The 13,387-nt window shown below is 42.5% G+C and overlaps 1 protein-coding gene and 1 long non-coding RNA gene across 3 annotated transcripts; one reads left to right on the plus strand and one right to left on the minus strand.

Moving 5' to 3' along the window:
• The first annotated feature begins 1,656 nt into the window (after positions 1-1,656).
• LOC135496350 (uncharacterized) lies at positions 1,657-3,379 on the plus strand. Its single transcript, XR_010448658.1, has 3 exons — positions 1,657-1,720; positions 2,633-2,861; positions 3,208-3,379. It is a non-coding gene; the product is annotated as an uncharacterized LOC135496350 (long non-coding RNA).
• Positions 3,380-5,639: 2,260 nt separating this feature from the next.
• LOC135495697 (ankyrin-1-like) lies at positions 5,640-8,688 on the minus strand. Of its 2 annotated transcripts, none has more exons than XM_064784553.1 (2): positions 8,635-8,688; positions 5,640-8,245 (listed from the first exon to the last, which is right to left on the minus strand). In XM_064784553.1, the coding sequence occupies exon 2, from the start codon at positions 8,149-8,151 to the stop codon at positions 5,911-5,913; it is 2,241 nt and encodes a 746-aa protein (XP_064640623.1). In that variant the 5' UTR covers positions 8,152-8,245; positions 8,635-8,688; the 3' UTR covers positions 5,640-5,910. The 2 variants fall into 2 exon arrangements, with proteins under 2 accessions (XP_064640623.1, XP_064640624.1); XM_064784554.1 differs by lacking the exon at positions 8,635-8,688 and adding an exon at positions 8,372-8,418.
• Positions 8,689-13,387: the final 4,699 nt, after the last annotated feature.

Raw genomic sequence — 13,387 nt, forward strand, 5'->3', positions numbered from 1 at the left:
TGACTTTGAGCTGGATGTGGGTCAATCCCGGCTCCGGTCATGTAATGATATGAAGCAAAATACAAGTTGTAGTGTCTCCTCCAGGGGTGTGACTGTCTTCGGAGAGTGTGCGACTAACAGACATAAGTCATAAGTTGGTCAATTCGACACATACAAATCTCTCCGATTTTCATGATCAAGACCCTAGCACCTTGAAAAAGTTCCAATGATTCTAAATTGTTTAATTAGCGTTGAGACATGTCAGAATTTGACATACATGTACGTATAAGTCAAATTCCGCAACTCGTAGGTTTGTTTTTCGGAGTGTTCCTCCTTCTAGACGGCTAGAGCCCCCCCCCCCCAAAAAAAACACACACACGACATAGTGCAATAAATAAGTCAAACAGAATGTCCTGGTAAAAAAAGTGTTTTAAACCGCTTTTAGCGCAACTCCATGTATATATTGATTGTTTATACACAAAATCTACCAAAACCAGTGTGTATTTCAATAACTAACGCATGAAATCAATGTTCTCCACATGTTTAGTGATATTAGAAAGGCATATTGACTATTCGACAGGTCAATAGTTAAAGTAGGGATATCAGATTTTCATTCGCAGCAAATTAATTGGGCTTGAAATAAAAAGGCAGCGTTCGATTCTCAGAATGACTCGCACTCTGAGGGACCGTAAGAAGTGCGGACTTCATTTGGAGTAAAATCGATATATTGATGATATCTACGCTTGCATTATACATATACAAATATAATAAATATCATGAATATACATAATAAACATCTGGACAACAACTTCAATTCGAGGCCGTGGTGGTGATGGTGTTGTATTTCATCTTGATGAGGTATGAATAAGTCCGGCGAAGAACAATGCAGATCATTGTCGTTTTTGTAAGATATTTCTCAGTAGATGTGCAACACTATGAAAGAAAGTTAAATCACCTAACCTCGCCCTACGGACCTGAAATATCGAGAGGCGGGGTACAATGAAAACCACTGGTGCCAGGATATATAGAAGAGGACGGTGGTTACTACCGGGCCTGAGCGAAACAGTGAGACAATGATGTCTTCTGGTCTGCATACAAGACGGGACCCCCAGACCACTTTTTAACCCTTATATCATGATATTGGCATAAAAATGGGCTGATTTGCATAGTTTCGTCCATCCCAATGAAACGTGGTAATTTCCGACATGAAATTAGATACATCAGTACTTGAACGAATAAACCAAGATTTCAACTGAAAAATCAATTGTTGAATTATGTGACTTTCCGAGTGAATTTCGAGTTAGGAATGTCGGAGCGCTTAGCTAGTCTCCAACGATATGTTGTATACCATGACCCACAGAATATTGCCCGTCAGCTATGATAGTATCAAACGTGAGCGAGATTTGGCCAGAGATAGAAAAATCTCAACAAAATGCTATCTGGCTGCAGACTATATTGTGTCAGGAGACGTCTCGTTTTTCATGGACAATAGCCTATCATTGCATCATTTTCATTGACAACCTCTTGACCTGTCCCGCTGATGATGGTGACGACTGGATGCGACTGAAAAATTTTAATGAGTGAAAGTCACTGCCCGGGACGTATGAGAGGAGAATCGGCTGTTGCAAGAGACTGAGTTGGTCAATAAAGAGCTTTGGGCGACAGATGGAAGTCATAAACTCGTCAGGTTTAGAAGGGAGCAGACCATCCAAAATTTTGTTCTTCGTTGAAAAGACAAAAGGTAGGACTTATTGTTTCGTTTACATTTCTTTTAAGAAAAAAGATCGTCAGTATTTTTTGTCTCAAGGTTTCATTCTTTGTTTTGACCTTCTTTAGTTCACCTGCATCATAGCTGCGTCCGACAGTGGAATGGAACTTTTTCTCCCCCTCATAAACGTCACGACCTCTCGCCTTCGGAATGGGGCCGCTTTAGCAAACTCCAGCTATCTGGCTACTATTTATATATCCGTATCAGAACTTTTAAATTGTATTGCGGTTTTTTATGGCTCCTTATCATCCAGCTGCTTCTTGTAAATACCAAAATCATCTGCGCTAGGATTTCAATATCATTTTGGGCCCATCATTATTATAAATCTTAAAATAAAAAGTCATTCAGTGTCCTTATTATATCCATGTCCGGCTTATGCCTCATTCTGTTCACAGCCGGTTCAGAGGAAGGTGCGTGTCCTAACTAACTGGCACAACCTTTAGGCCAGTTTCATTTACTTACCTTATGGCTTTAAGCCTCTCTTATCAAAAATAATTTTTCCCAACAAGTTCCTTTCTCGTTCCGGGCTTTTCTCTGTTAAAAACAACCCAGTTCTGGGATGTTCACAACTTTTGTATATAGTTACATCCCCGGAGGAGACACCACAAATTGTATTACCGTCTCATCCGTTCTCACCAAGGTTATCCATTACCGTATAATTCTCTCGCCGAGCTAGAGTGCCGACGCGAGATCTTCCTTTCAACTTTATCCACACTTGCCAATGAGTCAAATGTACCAGTCCTTGGGGGCTGTGACGGCTTCTGGTTGAGTTTGCAGCATGTTTGTTTCTCGTTTTGTATGTTCATGTGTAGTTTTTGACTCTGTATAGCCCATTCGGGTATGTTTGAATTCAATAATTTGATTTGAATTTGAATCTCCTGGCAGGAAGGTGATCATGAAAACCGCTGTGTTGGTGTTCGTCGGAGTGATCCTAGTGCAACAGACCCTTGGTCAGTTCATGTCGGAGAATAAAGTAAAGTGCACGCTTGGATCGTCGGACTACGCCTACCAAAACATGGTCCTGAAACATGCCTGCTGCCACAAGGTCAACAACTGCTTTTGTGAGATGAGAGACCAAGCCAATCCGACCGTTATCCACTGGTGCAATGCCCCGGTAAGTATGTCAACTGTCAACGTGTTCTCATACCGAAATACGATTACCGGACAAAGTCACAACATCAGTGTTTCGTCCGAGGGGCATGTATTCCTTAACCCACATTGGGCATGTATAGGAGAGCAGGCAACCCATCATCAGCCTGAATCATTACCTGGTAAGGGATAAGGCAAGTCTTCCACGCTTTTAGTCTACAATGGCCACCGTCCCAGGATGTGCCGCTACCTCCATGGCTCGGACCAACCTACGCCCATACTGTTGTGAAAAATGATGTTCCAATCACAATTTCTTGTTGTCGTCATCCCCTCGTCTATCGTAATCATCACACTTTACATTGTATTTCCAGATCACCGCAGACCGTGTGTTGAGCATCATTGAGAAACTTCTCGATATGCTAAAAGCGCAGGTGGCAGCGAAGAAATAAGTGCTCGTCTACCACAAATTCATAATAAACATGATTCCATTGCTAATGTAAACTATCTATGTGTCTAGAATAAAATTGAGTTAATCTACCAAAATGCGTCATGTGTTCAAATCGGTCTTATCCCATGACCTTCTGATTGTGACGTTGTCCTCATGAGACCAATTGGGATGCATGGATTGTTACAATCTTAAGCTGTAGAGACACTCTCTGCGATTTTCTCCGAACAGACACTTGCTCCATCTCATCTCTACCAATACGTTGTTTCTCGATCAATATGAAGGAAGAGGTCCAAATTTAGGGATGTCCCTCGTCTTTGGGTTGTCCATTAATCAATGAAGACAAGGACAACATTTCGGGATGCCCCTTGTCTTTGGGTTGTCCATTAATCAATGGAGGACAAGGACAACATTTAGGGCTGCCCCTTGTCTTTGGGTTGTTCATTAATCAATGGAGGATAAGGACAACATTTAGGGCTGCCCCTTGTCTTTGGGTTGTTCATTAAACAATGGAGGACAAGGACAACATTTAGGGCTGCCCCTCGTCTTTGGGTTGTCCATTAATCAATGGGGAACAAGGGCAACATTCAGGGATGCCCGTCGTCTTTGGGTTGTCCATTAATCAATGGAGGACAAGGACAACATTTAGGGCTGCCCCTCGTCTTTGGGTTGTCCACTAATCAATGAAGACAAGGACAACATTTAGGGATGCCCCTCGTCTTTGGGTTGTTCATTAATCAATGGAGGACAAGGACAACATTTCGGGATGCCCCTCGTCTTTGGGTTGTTCATTAATCAATGGAGGACAAGGACAACATTTAGGGATGCCCCTCGTCTTTGGGTCGTTCATTAATCAATGGAGGACAAGGACAACATTTAGGGATGTCCCTCGTCTTTGGGTTGTCCATTAATCAATGGAGGACAAGGACAACATTTAGGGATGCCCCTCGTCTTTTGGTTGTTCATTAATCAATGGAGGACAAGGACATCATTTAGGGCTGCCCCTCTTCTTTGGGTTGTCCATTAATCAATGGGGGACAAGGGCAACATTCAGGGATGCCCGTCGTCTTTGGGTTGTCCATTAATAAATGGAGGACAAGGACAACATTTAGGGCTGCCCCTCGTCTTTGGGTTGTCCATTAATCAATGGAGGACAAGGACAACATTTAGGGATGCTCCTCGTCTTTGGGTTGTTCATTAATCAATGGAGGACAAGGACAACATTTAGGGATGCCCCTCGTCTTTGGGTTGTCCATTAATCAATGGAGGACAAGGACAACATTTAGGGCTGCCCCTCGTCTTTGGATTGTCCATTAATCAATGGAGGGCAAGGACAACATTTAGGGCTGCCCCTCGTCTTTGGGTTGTCCATTAATCAATGGAGGACAAGGACAACATTTAGGGATGCCCCTTGTCTTTGGGTTGTTTATTAATCAATGGAGGACAAGGACAACATTTAGGGCTGCCCCTTGTCTTTGGGTTGTCCATTAATCAATGGAGGACAAGGACAACATTTAGGGCTGCCCCTTGTCTTTGGGTTGTCCATTAATCAATGGAGGGCAAGGACAACATTTAGGGCTGCCCCTCGTCTTTGGGTTGTCCATTAATCAATGGAGGACAAGGACAACATTCAGGGCTGCCCCTTGTCTTTGGGTTGTTTATTAATCAATGAAGGACAAGGACAACATTTAGGGCTGCCCCTTGTCTTTGGGTTGTCCATTAATCAATGGAGGACAAGGACAACATTTAGGGCTGCCCCTTGTCTTTGGGTTGTTCATTAATCAATGGAGGACAAGGACAACATTTAGGGCTGCCCCTTGTCTTTGGGTTGTCCATTAATCAATGGAGGACAAGGACAACATTTAGGGATGCCCCTCGTCTTTGGGTTGTCCATTAATCAATGGAGGGCAAGGACAACATTTAGGGATGTCCCTCGTCTTTGGGTTGTCCATTAATCAATGGAGGACAAGGACAACATTTAGGGATGCCCCTCGTCTTTGGGTTGTCCATTAATCAATGGAGGACAAGGACAACATTTAGGGATGCCCCTCGTCTTTGGGTTGTCCATTAATCAATGGAGGGCAAGGACAACATTTAGGGATGTCCCTCGTCTTTGGGTTGTCCATTAATCAATGGAGGACAAGGACAACCTTTAGGGATGTCCATAGTCTTCAAGATAGAGCCTCGTGATCAACAGAGGACAAGGACTTAATTTTGGGACGTTCCTAGTCTTCAAGAGCGTCCCTTAATCAATGGGGGACGAAGACTTTTGGTGCCCCAATCTATTTTAATGCCTGTACATTGTATTCTCCCTTGAAATCGTCAGACACAAACAACGTAAAAATACTTTTATAGTTTTCTTCTAAAGTTCATGAATATGAACATACAAAGAACTGGAATAATGCACCAATTATTGAATTAACACAATTTTAAAAGCATGTAAATTGCTAAGTGCATTTTCACATGTATTAAAAGTGAAAAGCAAAAGCTACAACTGCAAGTGCACGTACCATTGTTTTGACACAATCACATCCTGTAACATGGGCGAGTCACTTTGTTTTCTGCAAGTCTTTAGATTAATATTCCCTTACAAGAATGCACACAGCCCGACTAATATCACGCAGCAGTGTCACAGCGATATTGAACACATGTAATAGAGAAGTTTAGCCACTGGCGCCATGTCACAGGCATGTAGACTATCAGGAAATGTCAACATGGTTTTCAGGCCCGGGGCAACAGGAAGGACACTTATCAGCTTCACAAGACTTCCTTTGTGACGACGCAGCAATCTCCGAATGCTATGAATACACATTGAATTTAGCGAGAGAGGTGAATTCTGAATGGCATTGAATTTTTCAACAAAGTCTGGATTGCTGAGGACATCTGGTGATAGATATAGTTGGTGACCACAATTTTGCACAAGGTGGACTGAATCTAGATCATTATGGTTAAGCATGTTACTCACATTGACCTTAAGATTGCCCATAACCCCAGCACTCAATTGCATAAAAGTCACGAAGATAAAAACATTTTTGACATACAAACTATAAAGCATGTCAAAGTGACAGGTCAGTTTTTTTGGACCAGAACTGCTGAAGAGAGATCCTCCATTATCCAACAGAGTCATCACTATTCGGGACACATCAAGCTCAACTGGATACTCACAGAATCTGTCCACGGCACAGACCAACGGCGTCAAACCATCCACATTTCCTATGTTCAATTCAGCACCTTGTTGAATGAGGAGGGACACGATATCAGGATGGCGGTTGGTACAAGCCAGATGAAGAGATGTGTTACCTCGATAATCAAGGGCGCCAATGTCCGCCCCGTGACGGATTAAGCATTCAGCCACCCCAGCTACACCGTTAAAACAGGTTACATGGAGTGGCGTGTCCCGCTGGTATTTGCCGGGCACATTGACAAGCCTGGGAGAATGTGCCAACAAAACTTCCATAACCTCTACATTATTTTTGTGTTTTAAGTTTGCTGCTTTATGAAGCACCGTCCACCCACTCCAACCAATGATATTATCAGGAATTACCTTAGCACCGTGTTGCAGGAGGAACCTGACCATGGACACATTACCATTCTCTGTCACAAGACTCAAACTATTGTAACCATCATTATTCAGAGCATTCACATCAGCACCATATTCCACAAGTTTTTTAATCACCGAGTTGTGTCCATTGCAACAGGCAATATGAAGCGGGGTTTCCTGTGTGCTGCTGTCACCCTTGTGGAGTGGAAGGCCAAGTTTTACGAGGCATTCCACGATTTCCACATATCCGTGTTTCGCAGCAAAGAAGAGTGGCTTGAAACCATATGATTTTACACCAAAACGGGACGCAAGTAAAATGCATTTTTCAACTACTTCTGGTTCACCGTTTGCAAATGCATAGTGGAAAACAGACTTTCTGGTTCTGTCGAGGCGACGTATATCGGATGCATGGATTGATGGATCATCAAACAGGGCATTAATCTCATTCATATCTCCCTTCAGAAAGATCTTATGAAGTCTAGGAACGGGACAAAAGTGAATATCTTTGAGCATGAAGTGCCGTGTCACATCCCATTTCGCATCAAAGTACATGTACAAATTATGTAAATTTCTGTCACCACATGACCTCGTCCCCTCACCAACCTGTCCATTATCCTCTCTCCATTCATCATCTTCATCAGTCAAATCCGTCTCGGTGTCCATTTCAGAATCTTCATCCGACTCAGTCCAGATTGAGACTGGGTAGCCATTTTCAAGAAGCAAATCAACCAATTCTGTACTATTGGCATCACTTGCCACAGTTAATAATTTTTGTGTGTTGGTATTCAAGAAGGCATTGCTATTGTATTCAAAGTTGACATCAGCCCCGTGAGCAATGAGAAGTCGTGCAACTTTAACTGACTTGCAGCTGAAAGCACAGTAGAGTGGCGTCCGGCGAAAACAGTCTAAGAATTCAATGTTAGCGTTATTTTCTATTAGTATTTTAGCAACATCCAAATGTCCATTGATGCTGGCCTTGTGAAGGGCGCTCGTGTCAGTTGCTCCATTGACATCTGCGTGGAATCTCAACAGTAGTTCAACAATATCGACAAAGCCAAGTGCACTAGCAAGACAAAGAAGTGTCTCATAATCATGTCCTCCTGTCTCACCTATCACATCAACACTCGTACCAGCCTCAAGAAGGACCTTTAAAATATCTGTCCCATGATTCTGTATGGCATCAAAAGCCAGGACATGACCTCGATCATTACACAAATGGTTGACATCAGCTCCAACTGATATCAGTTCTTTTACACTGTCAATGTTGCTTGTGTCAACTGCATAGGATAACGCATCATTCAGGTACCACCTTCGATGATCAGACTCCATAGCTATTTATCAGTTGTGCGCCACCATTCTTGTTGTCCTTTCAGGTGCGTGATTGACCGATCATTCATTTTGATGCATTCCATGCTATGCAGACCTGTAACATAAGAAAAGAAGTTATCATTCATTAGCATTGATTCAATGTCAATGAGTGACAAGAACCTGGATATTCCTAAGCCAGGACTCGGAGGATGCATGCTGACCTCGCATAGGCTGGGCCTACCTTTGAAATTGCAGAGCATGGTAACACAGGATCCCTAATCTAAAGGTGTGAAATCAAATTGAACTGCAAAGACTGAAGTCGTAGACGTAGAAAGTCTTAAAGAGCCAAAGAGAAAGAAAGAGGGATTTCCAGTTAGACCTTGCATTGCAGGCCGGGCCCCCTCCCCCACCTCAGCCTGGCCCCCATTTGCAGTTTATCAGACAAGGCCAACTTACGACATAGCAGATGATGGGCAAATGAAACCTAAAAACTCGAGCATTTACCTAAAATCGTGCTTTTATTACAATTTTGTCAAAAAAATTTTTCTGAAATTATTTGGTGATCAGGAGAATGAACAAGTACCGTTTCGATGGGGTATCGATGCGAGTGTGCTTGTTCCGCGCTTGCCGTGGCGCTGACTGAGGTCTCATTAGGGAGGGTATTTTTGTATTAAGGCCGGGTCTATTTGGCAAGCCGCTCGCCGAACAGGCATCTTTTTTTGTCCTGTTTGGAGAGCCGCTTGCCAAACAGCACAAAAAAGCCACCCTGTTCGGCAAGCCGGGCTTGCCAAACAGGGCAAAAATACTACCCTCTTTGGCGAGCCGGAGAGGTTACAACATGTTGGCCAATCAGAGAGCAGTGACGTCATATTCGAATTTATATGCGCATATTTAACAATGGCCGACTTCCCGCTCTCGATTCAATTTCTGTTACTAAACTCGGGTTTTGGTCAATAATCCATGAAGAAGCATGTACATGTACATGACTGTATGGATTTACAAAAAAAGTCATAAACGTGATTTAACTGATAAGCATGTTAAATGCATTAGTGTGCATTTCTAAAGGCGTTTCATTGTAACTCCAGTGTTGCTGACCGTGTTGCCACGAATGATAATGAGCTCCTGGATGGTTGAATATGCATGAGTTCGGCTCTCCATCCAGGGCAGAAAAAAGGCGCTGTTTGGTGAGCCGGGCTTGCCAAATAGTCACTTCCTTTAAGGCCATTTTTGTATTTATAAGCGGCCAAGCCCTAACCGTAGTTCCTAAAAAATCATTAATTTCTTGGTGCTCACAGTTTGCCAGTGTTGATTTAGCAGTTGTTTTGGCAAAAACAGGTCTTTTAAGTTTCCGAAACCTAAAGCGCTACTCAATAAGCCGCTAACAAAAAACTGCGCATTTTTTTACTGTTGTTGCCGAAGTATGTGTACACTGAACTTGGGATGTGCGTCAGCCCCGTGTTGAAATGCCGTCCATCACCAGTTGGTGCGTTCAATCTACTCCGCCTCTCGATATGACGAAGGGGTAATATGTTAAGAGCAAGCTCTAGTGAACTCACACAACTGTTTGACATGGGGGAGCACCCCCAAACCCCCGTCCTTCTGACATATTTAGCCAGTACATTGGGGGAAGCCCCCCCCCCCCATAGGACTCTAAAAATAGAATTCCTTGGAGACGCTGAACCACAAGGCCCCACAAAGAAATAGTCCCCGCCCGCCCCGGTAGCTGTCTCATATCTGCTGACAGAAGCAGCTCTTTGTGGTGAAATAATCATTGAATTTTCCACCTGCTAGCCTAGATAGGCCTATTTGTGTATGTTTCTTAATATAAATGCATCTTGTCATTAAAGGGGGACTATAGGTAGGAGCAGAGGGGCTAATTTGGCCATCTCAGGTGACTAATATACACAGTGAGGGCCGTCATGTCAGATTCACCACTAAATATATTCCTCGTACAAAGGTGAATCATTTCGACGTACTGTGAGATATGAGAGACTCCTATTGGCGACTGTGTGTAACTTTATCTTGCCTGCCTAGCTGCTGCCTATATTGTCCCTTTAAGACTCAAACAGATTGCTGCTGCAGTGTTTGACGTAGGAAGTTAACTAATCCAAGTTAATGGTAGTCGTCAAAGTAAAGACAAACTGTTCATATATGTATAGGCTATTGCAAGCGTAGGGTGTTTTCGTTTGTGGCCGACATACACTAAAAGCATAACCAGCCCCCCCCCCCCTTCCGTAAACGGGGACATTCCCAGTTAGAAACCAGTTAGCATGCATTGAGTTCATAGTAAATACATATCCACACAACAAACTGAACACTGATGACAGAGACCTATTTTAACAAGACAGAAAACCAAAGGGACGTGCGTTATACAAAGAGGTATTCAATAGATATTATGCTTCACGTCTGTCAATAATTCACAAAAGAATTCAGTTTCCTTTCTTTCCCGTTCATTCAATCATTGGCGTCAACTATACGAACAATCTCTATCTACCGGTACTTAGTCGATGAATGGTTATATACTTCGCAAAGGGATTTCGGGGTAATCTAGATACGATACAAGTTAACTGTTGGCTAGTTTGCCAAATTGGACAGTTGCCAGCAAAGCGAAGTAAAAGACAACCTGTTCAATAGCTATATGAGATATTGAAAGTGTAGGGTGTTTGCGCTTGTAGTCTAGTGTAGACATACACCGAAAGAAAATAACCAGGGTCCCCCCCCCCCCCTCCGCAACCGGGGGCTTTAAGAACCAGTTGGCGTGCATTGATTACATTGGACAGTTCATTAACTTGACCGCCCCCAGTATGATATGCATTGATCAGGCCAAGGTCCCTTCACACTTTTCGCTGCCTGTGGCGAGGTTGTGGTAAGTTGATGAACAGTGGTTGGCATTGCGAATCAACTGATCACTTGTGACCTAACTTCTAATTAGCGGTTAGACCTGTGGTGTGATTTTGTTAGGTCTATTGACGATCTCCAATAAAATAAATCGCACTAAAATAAAACCCGTATCGGCCTATCTTGAACCCTTACAGATATTGATGCAAAGGCGAATGGTACAACCATTAGACAAACTGGTATCGCCAACCCATTGTCCATCTTCGATTCACTCAAACAATTTTGAATGGCATAAACGACAATGCGCATAATATCGTGGCGTGCATATTCAAAAACGGTATGACTAGAACGGTGAGTCGATAGAGTACTATAGAACAGAAAAATTTCTTTTACTTCGGTTCAAACTTGTACGATCATGCATCGCCTCAATAGACATACCTCGATGTGACTTATTGTGCAGAGTCTGACCTTTTGATTGCTGTTTTATAGGAATGCAAATTCAAATACTCAGACAACACTCCTCTAAGTTTTGTTATAGTCGTGTGATAAACATTAATTCTCATCTTTTCATTCTCTTGACACATTTGACATCACACATACAAAGCATGGTATTCATATATAGCCTATATATGCCGACATTAAATTGTCTTCATGTAGCAATTTGAATAAATCATCACCGCGTTCATATTCAGAAACCATAAACTTTAATACAAGTCGCGTATTTCAAAGAGTTTAATCACAACACGTATTCATCGTTTATGGTTCGACATTATTTCCTTTCTCCGCGGGAAATAATACAGTCTTTCCTCCTCGACTTGATATATCGGCCATAGGAATGACCTCTTGCTCGATCCCGAGGAAAACAAACCATTCTACTGGATGTTTCAAATGAACGAAATAAGAAAGATTTAAGAACGATCTTTATGGATGTGTTTATCAAAACAGGAGTAAACGTCCAAGGATGGAAAAATACCAAGGCACTGTTTCGAATGATTTTGAAATCAAATCATCATGACATCAATTTTGTCTCTACCTGTTGCTACGGATGAAGAGGCAACGTCTGCTTAATAGCCATTTGTCTGGGTGTGGTAAAAAACAAGAGATTTTCGCTGCAGAATATTTTCGAGTTTGGCAGAGTAACTATATAGCCTGGTCTACACTAGCAAACATTCCCCAACAATCGTTGGCCAACATGAGCCAACATCATGTTGGCGAAATGTTTGGGGACCCGTCCACACTATCAAACACAGGCAAACATTGCCAAACAAATGGGATTCACGTCCGACGTCGTAACTGTGGGTGCGGTGCGTCATGCATGCAGGATCGGCCAATGCGCGGCCCACATGGAATGCGACAAAACTATACCGGAACCAGAAGTGTCATGGGTCTGCACAAATTTTTTCAGATTCGATGGACATGATGGATATATGCATTTTGTTTACACTTTACATACAGTGTATACGTAACCATTACACTCACTACGTTGTGTGAGTGATATAAATTATCTTCATGTAGCAATTTGAATAAATCATTACCGCGTTCATATTCAGAAACCATAAACTTTAATACAAGTCGCGTATTTCAAAGAGTTTAATCACAACACGTATTCATCGTTTATGGTTCGACATTATTTCCTTTCTCCGCGGTAAATAATACAGTCTTTCCTCCTCGACTTGATATATCGGCCATAGGAATGACCTCTTGCTCGATCCCGAGGAAAACAAACCATTCTACTGGATGTTTCAAATGAACGAAATAAGAAAGATTTAAGAACGATCTTTATGGATGTGTTTATCAAAACAGGAGTAAACGTCCAAGGATGGAAAAATACCAAGGCACTGTTTCGAATGATTTTGAAATCAAATCATCGTGACATCAATTTTGTCTCTACCTGTTGCTACGGATGAAGAGGCAACGTCTGCTTCATAACTCACACAACGTAGTGAGTGTAATGGTTACGTGTATGTATAAAGTGTAAACAAAATTCATATATCCATCATGTTCATCGAATCTGAAAAAATTTGTGCAGACCCATGACAATTCCGGTTCCGGTACAGTTTGTTGCATTCCATACGGGCCGCGCTTGCCGATCCTGCTTTCACGACGCACCGCAACCACAGTTACCATGATTCCCGTTGTTGACGCAATTATTTCATGACGTCATGAGCCATTGACCAATCACGCAAGTAGATTTATTCACACCGGCGCCACTGTCTTGAAATGTATCTAAAAATCGTCTGCTAGAACATACAGGACAACAACGTCGGCGGAGACAGTTGTGAAATTTCATTGCAGACGAAGTAAACGTCCTCTTCTTCTCGATTTACGTACTTTACTTCAAAAAGTCAGTTTTAACACTACTGCACAAATATAGAGTGGTCTTAAAGTTCCATTTGGATAGAGATTTGACGGACTGATT

Source organism: Lineus longissimus, chromosome 11, assembly GCF_910592395.1.
Source record: "Lineus longissimus chromosome 11, tnLinLong1.2, whole genome shotgun sequence".
NCBI lineage: Eukaryota > Metazoa > Nemertea > Pilidiophora > Heteronemertea > Lineidae > Lineus > Lineus longissimus.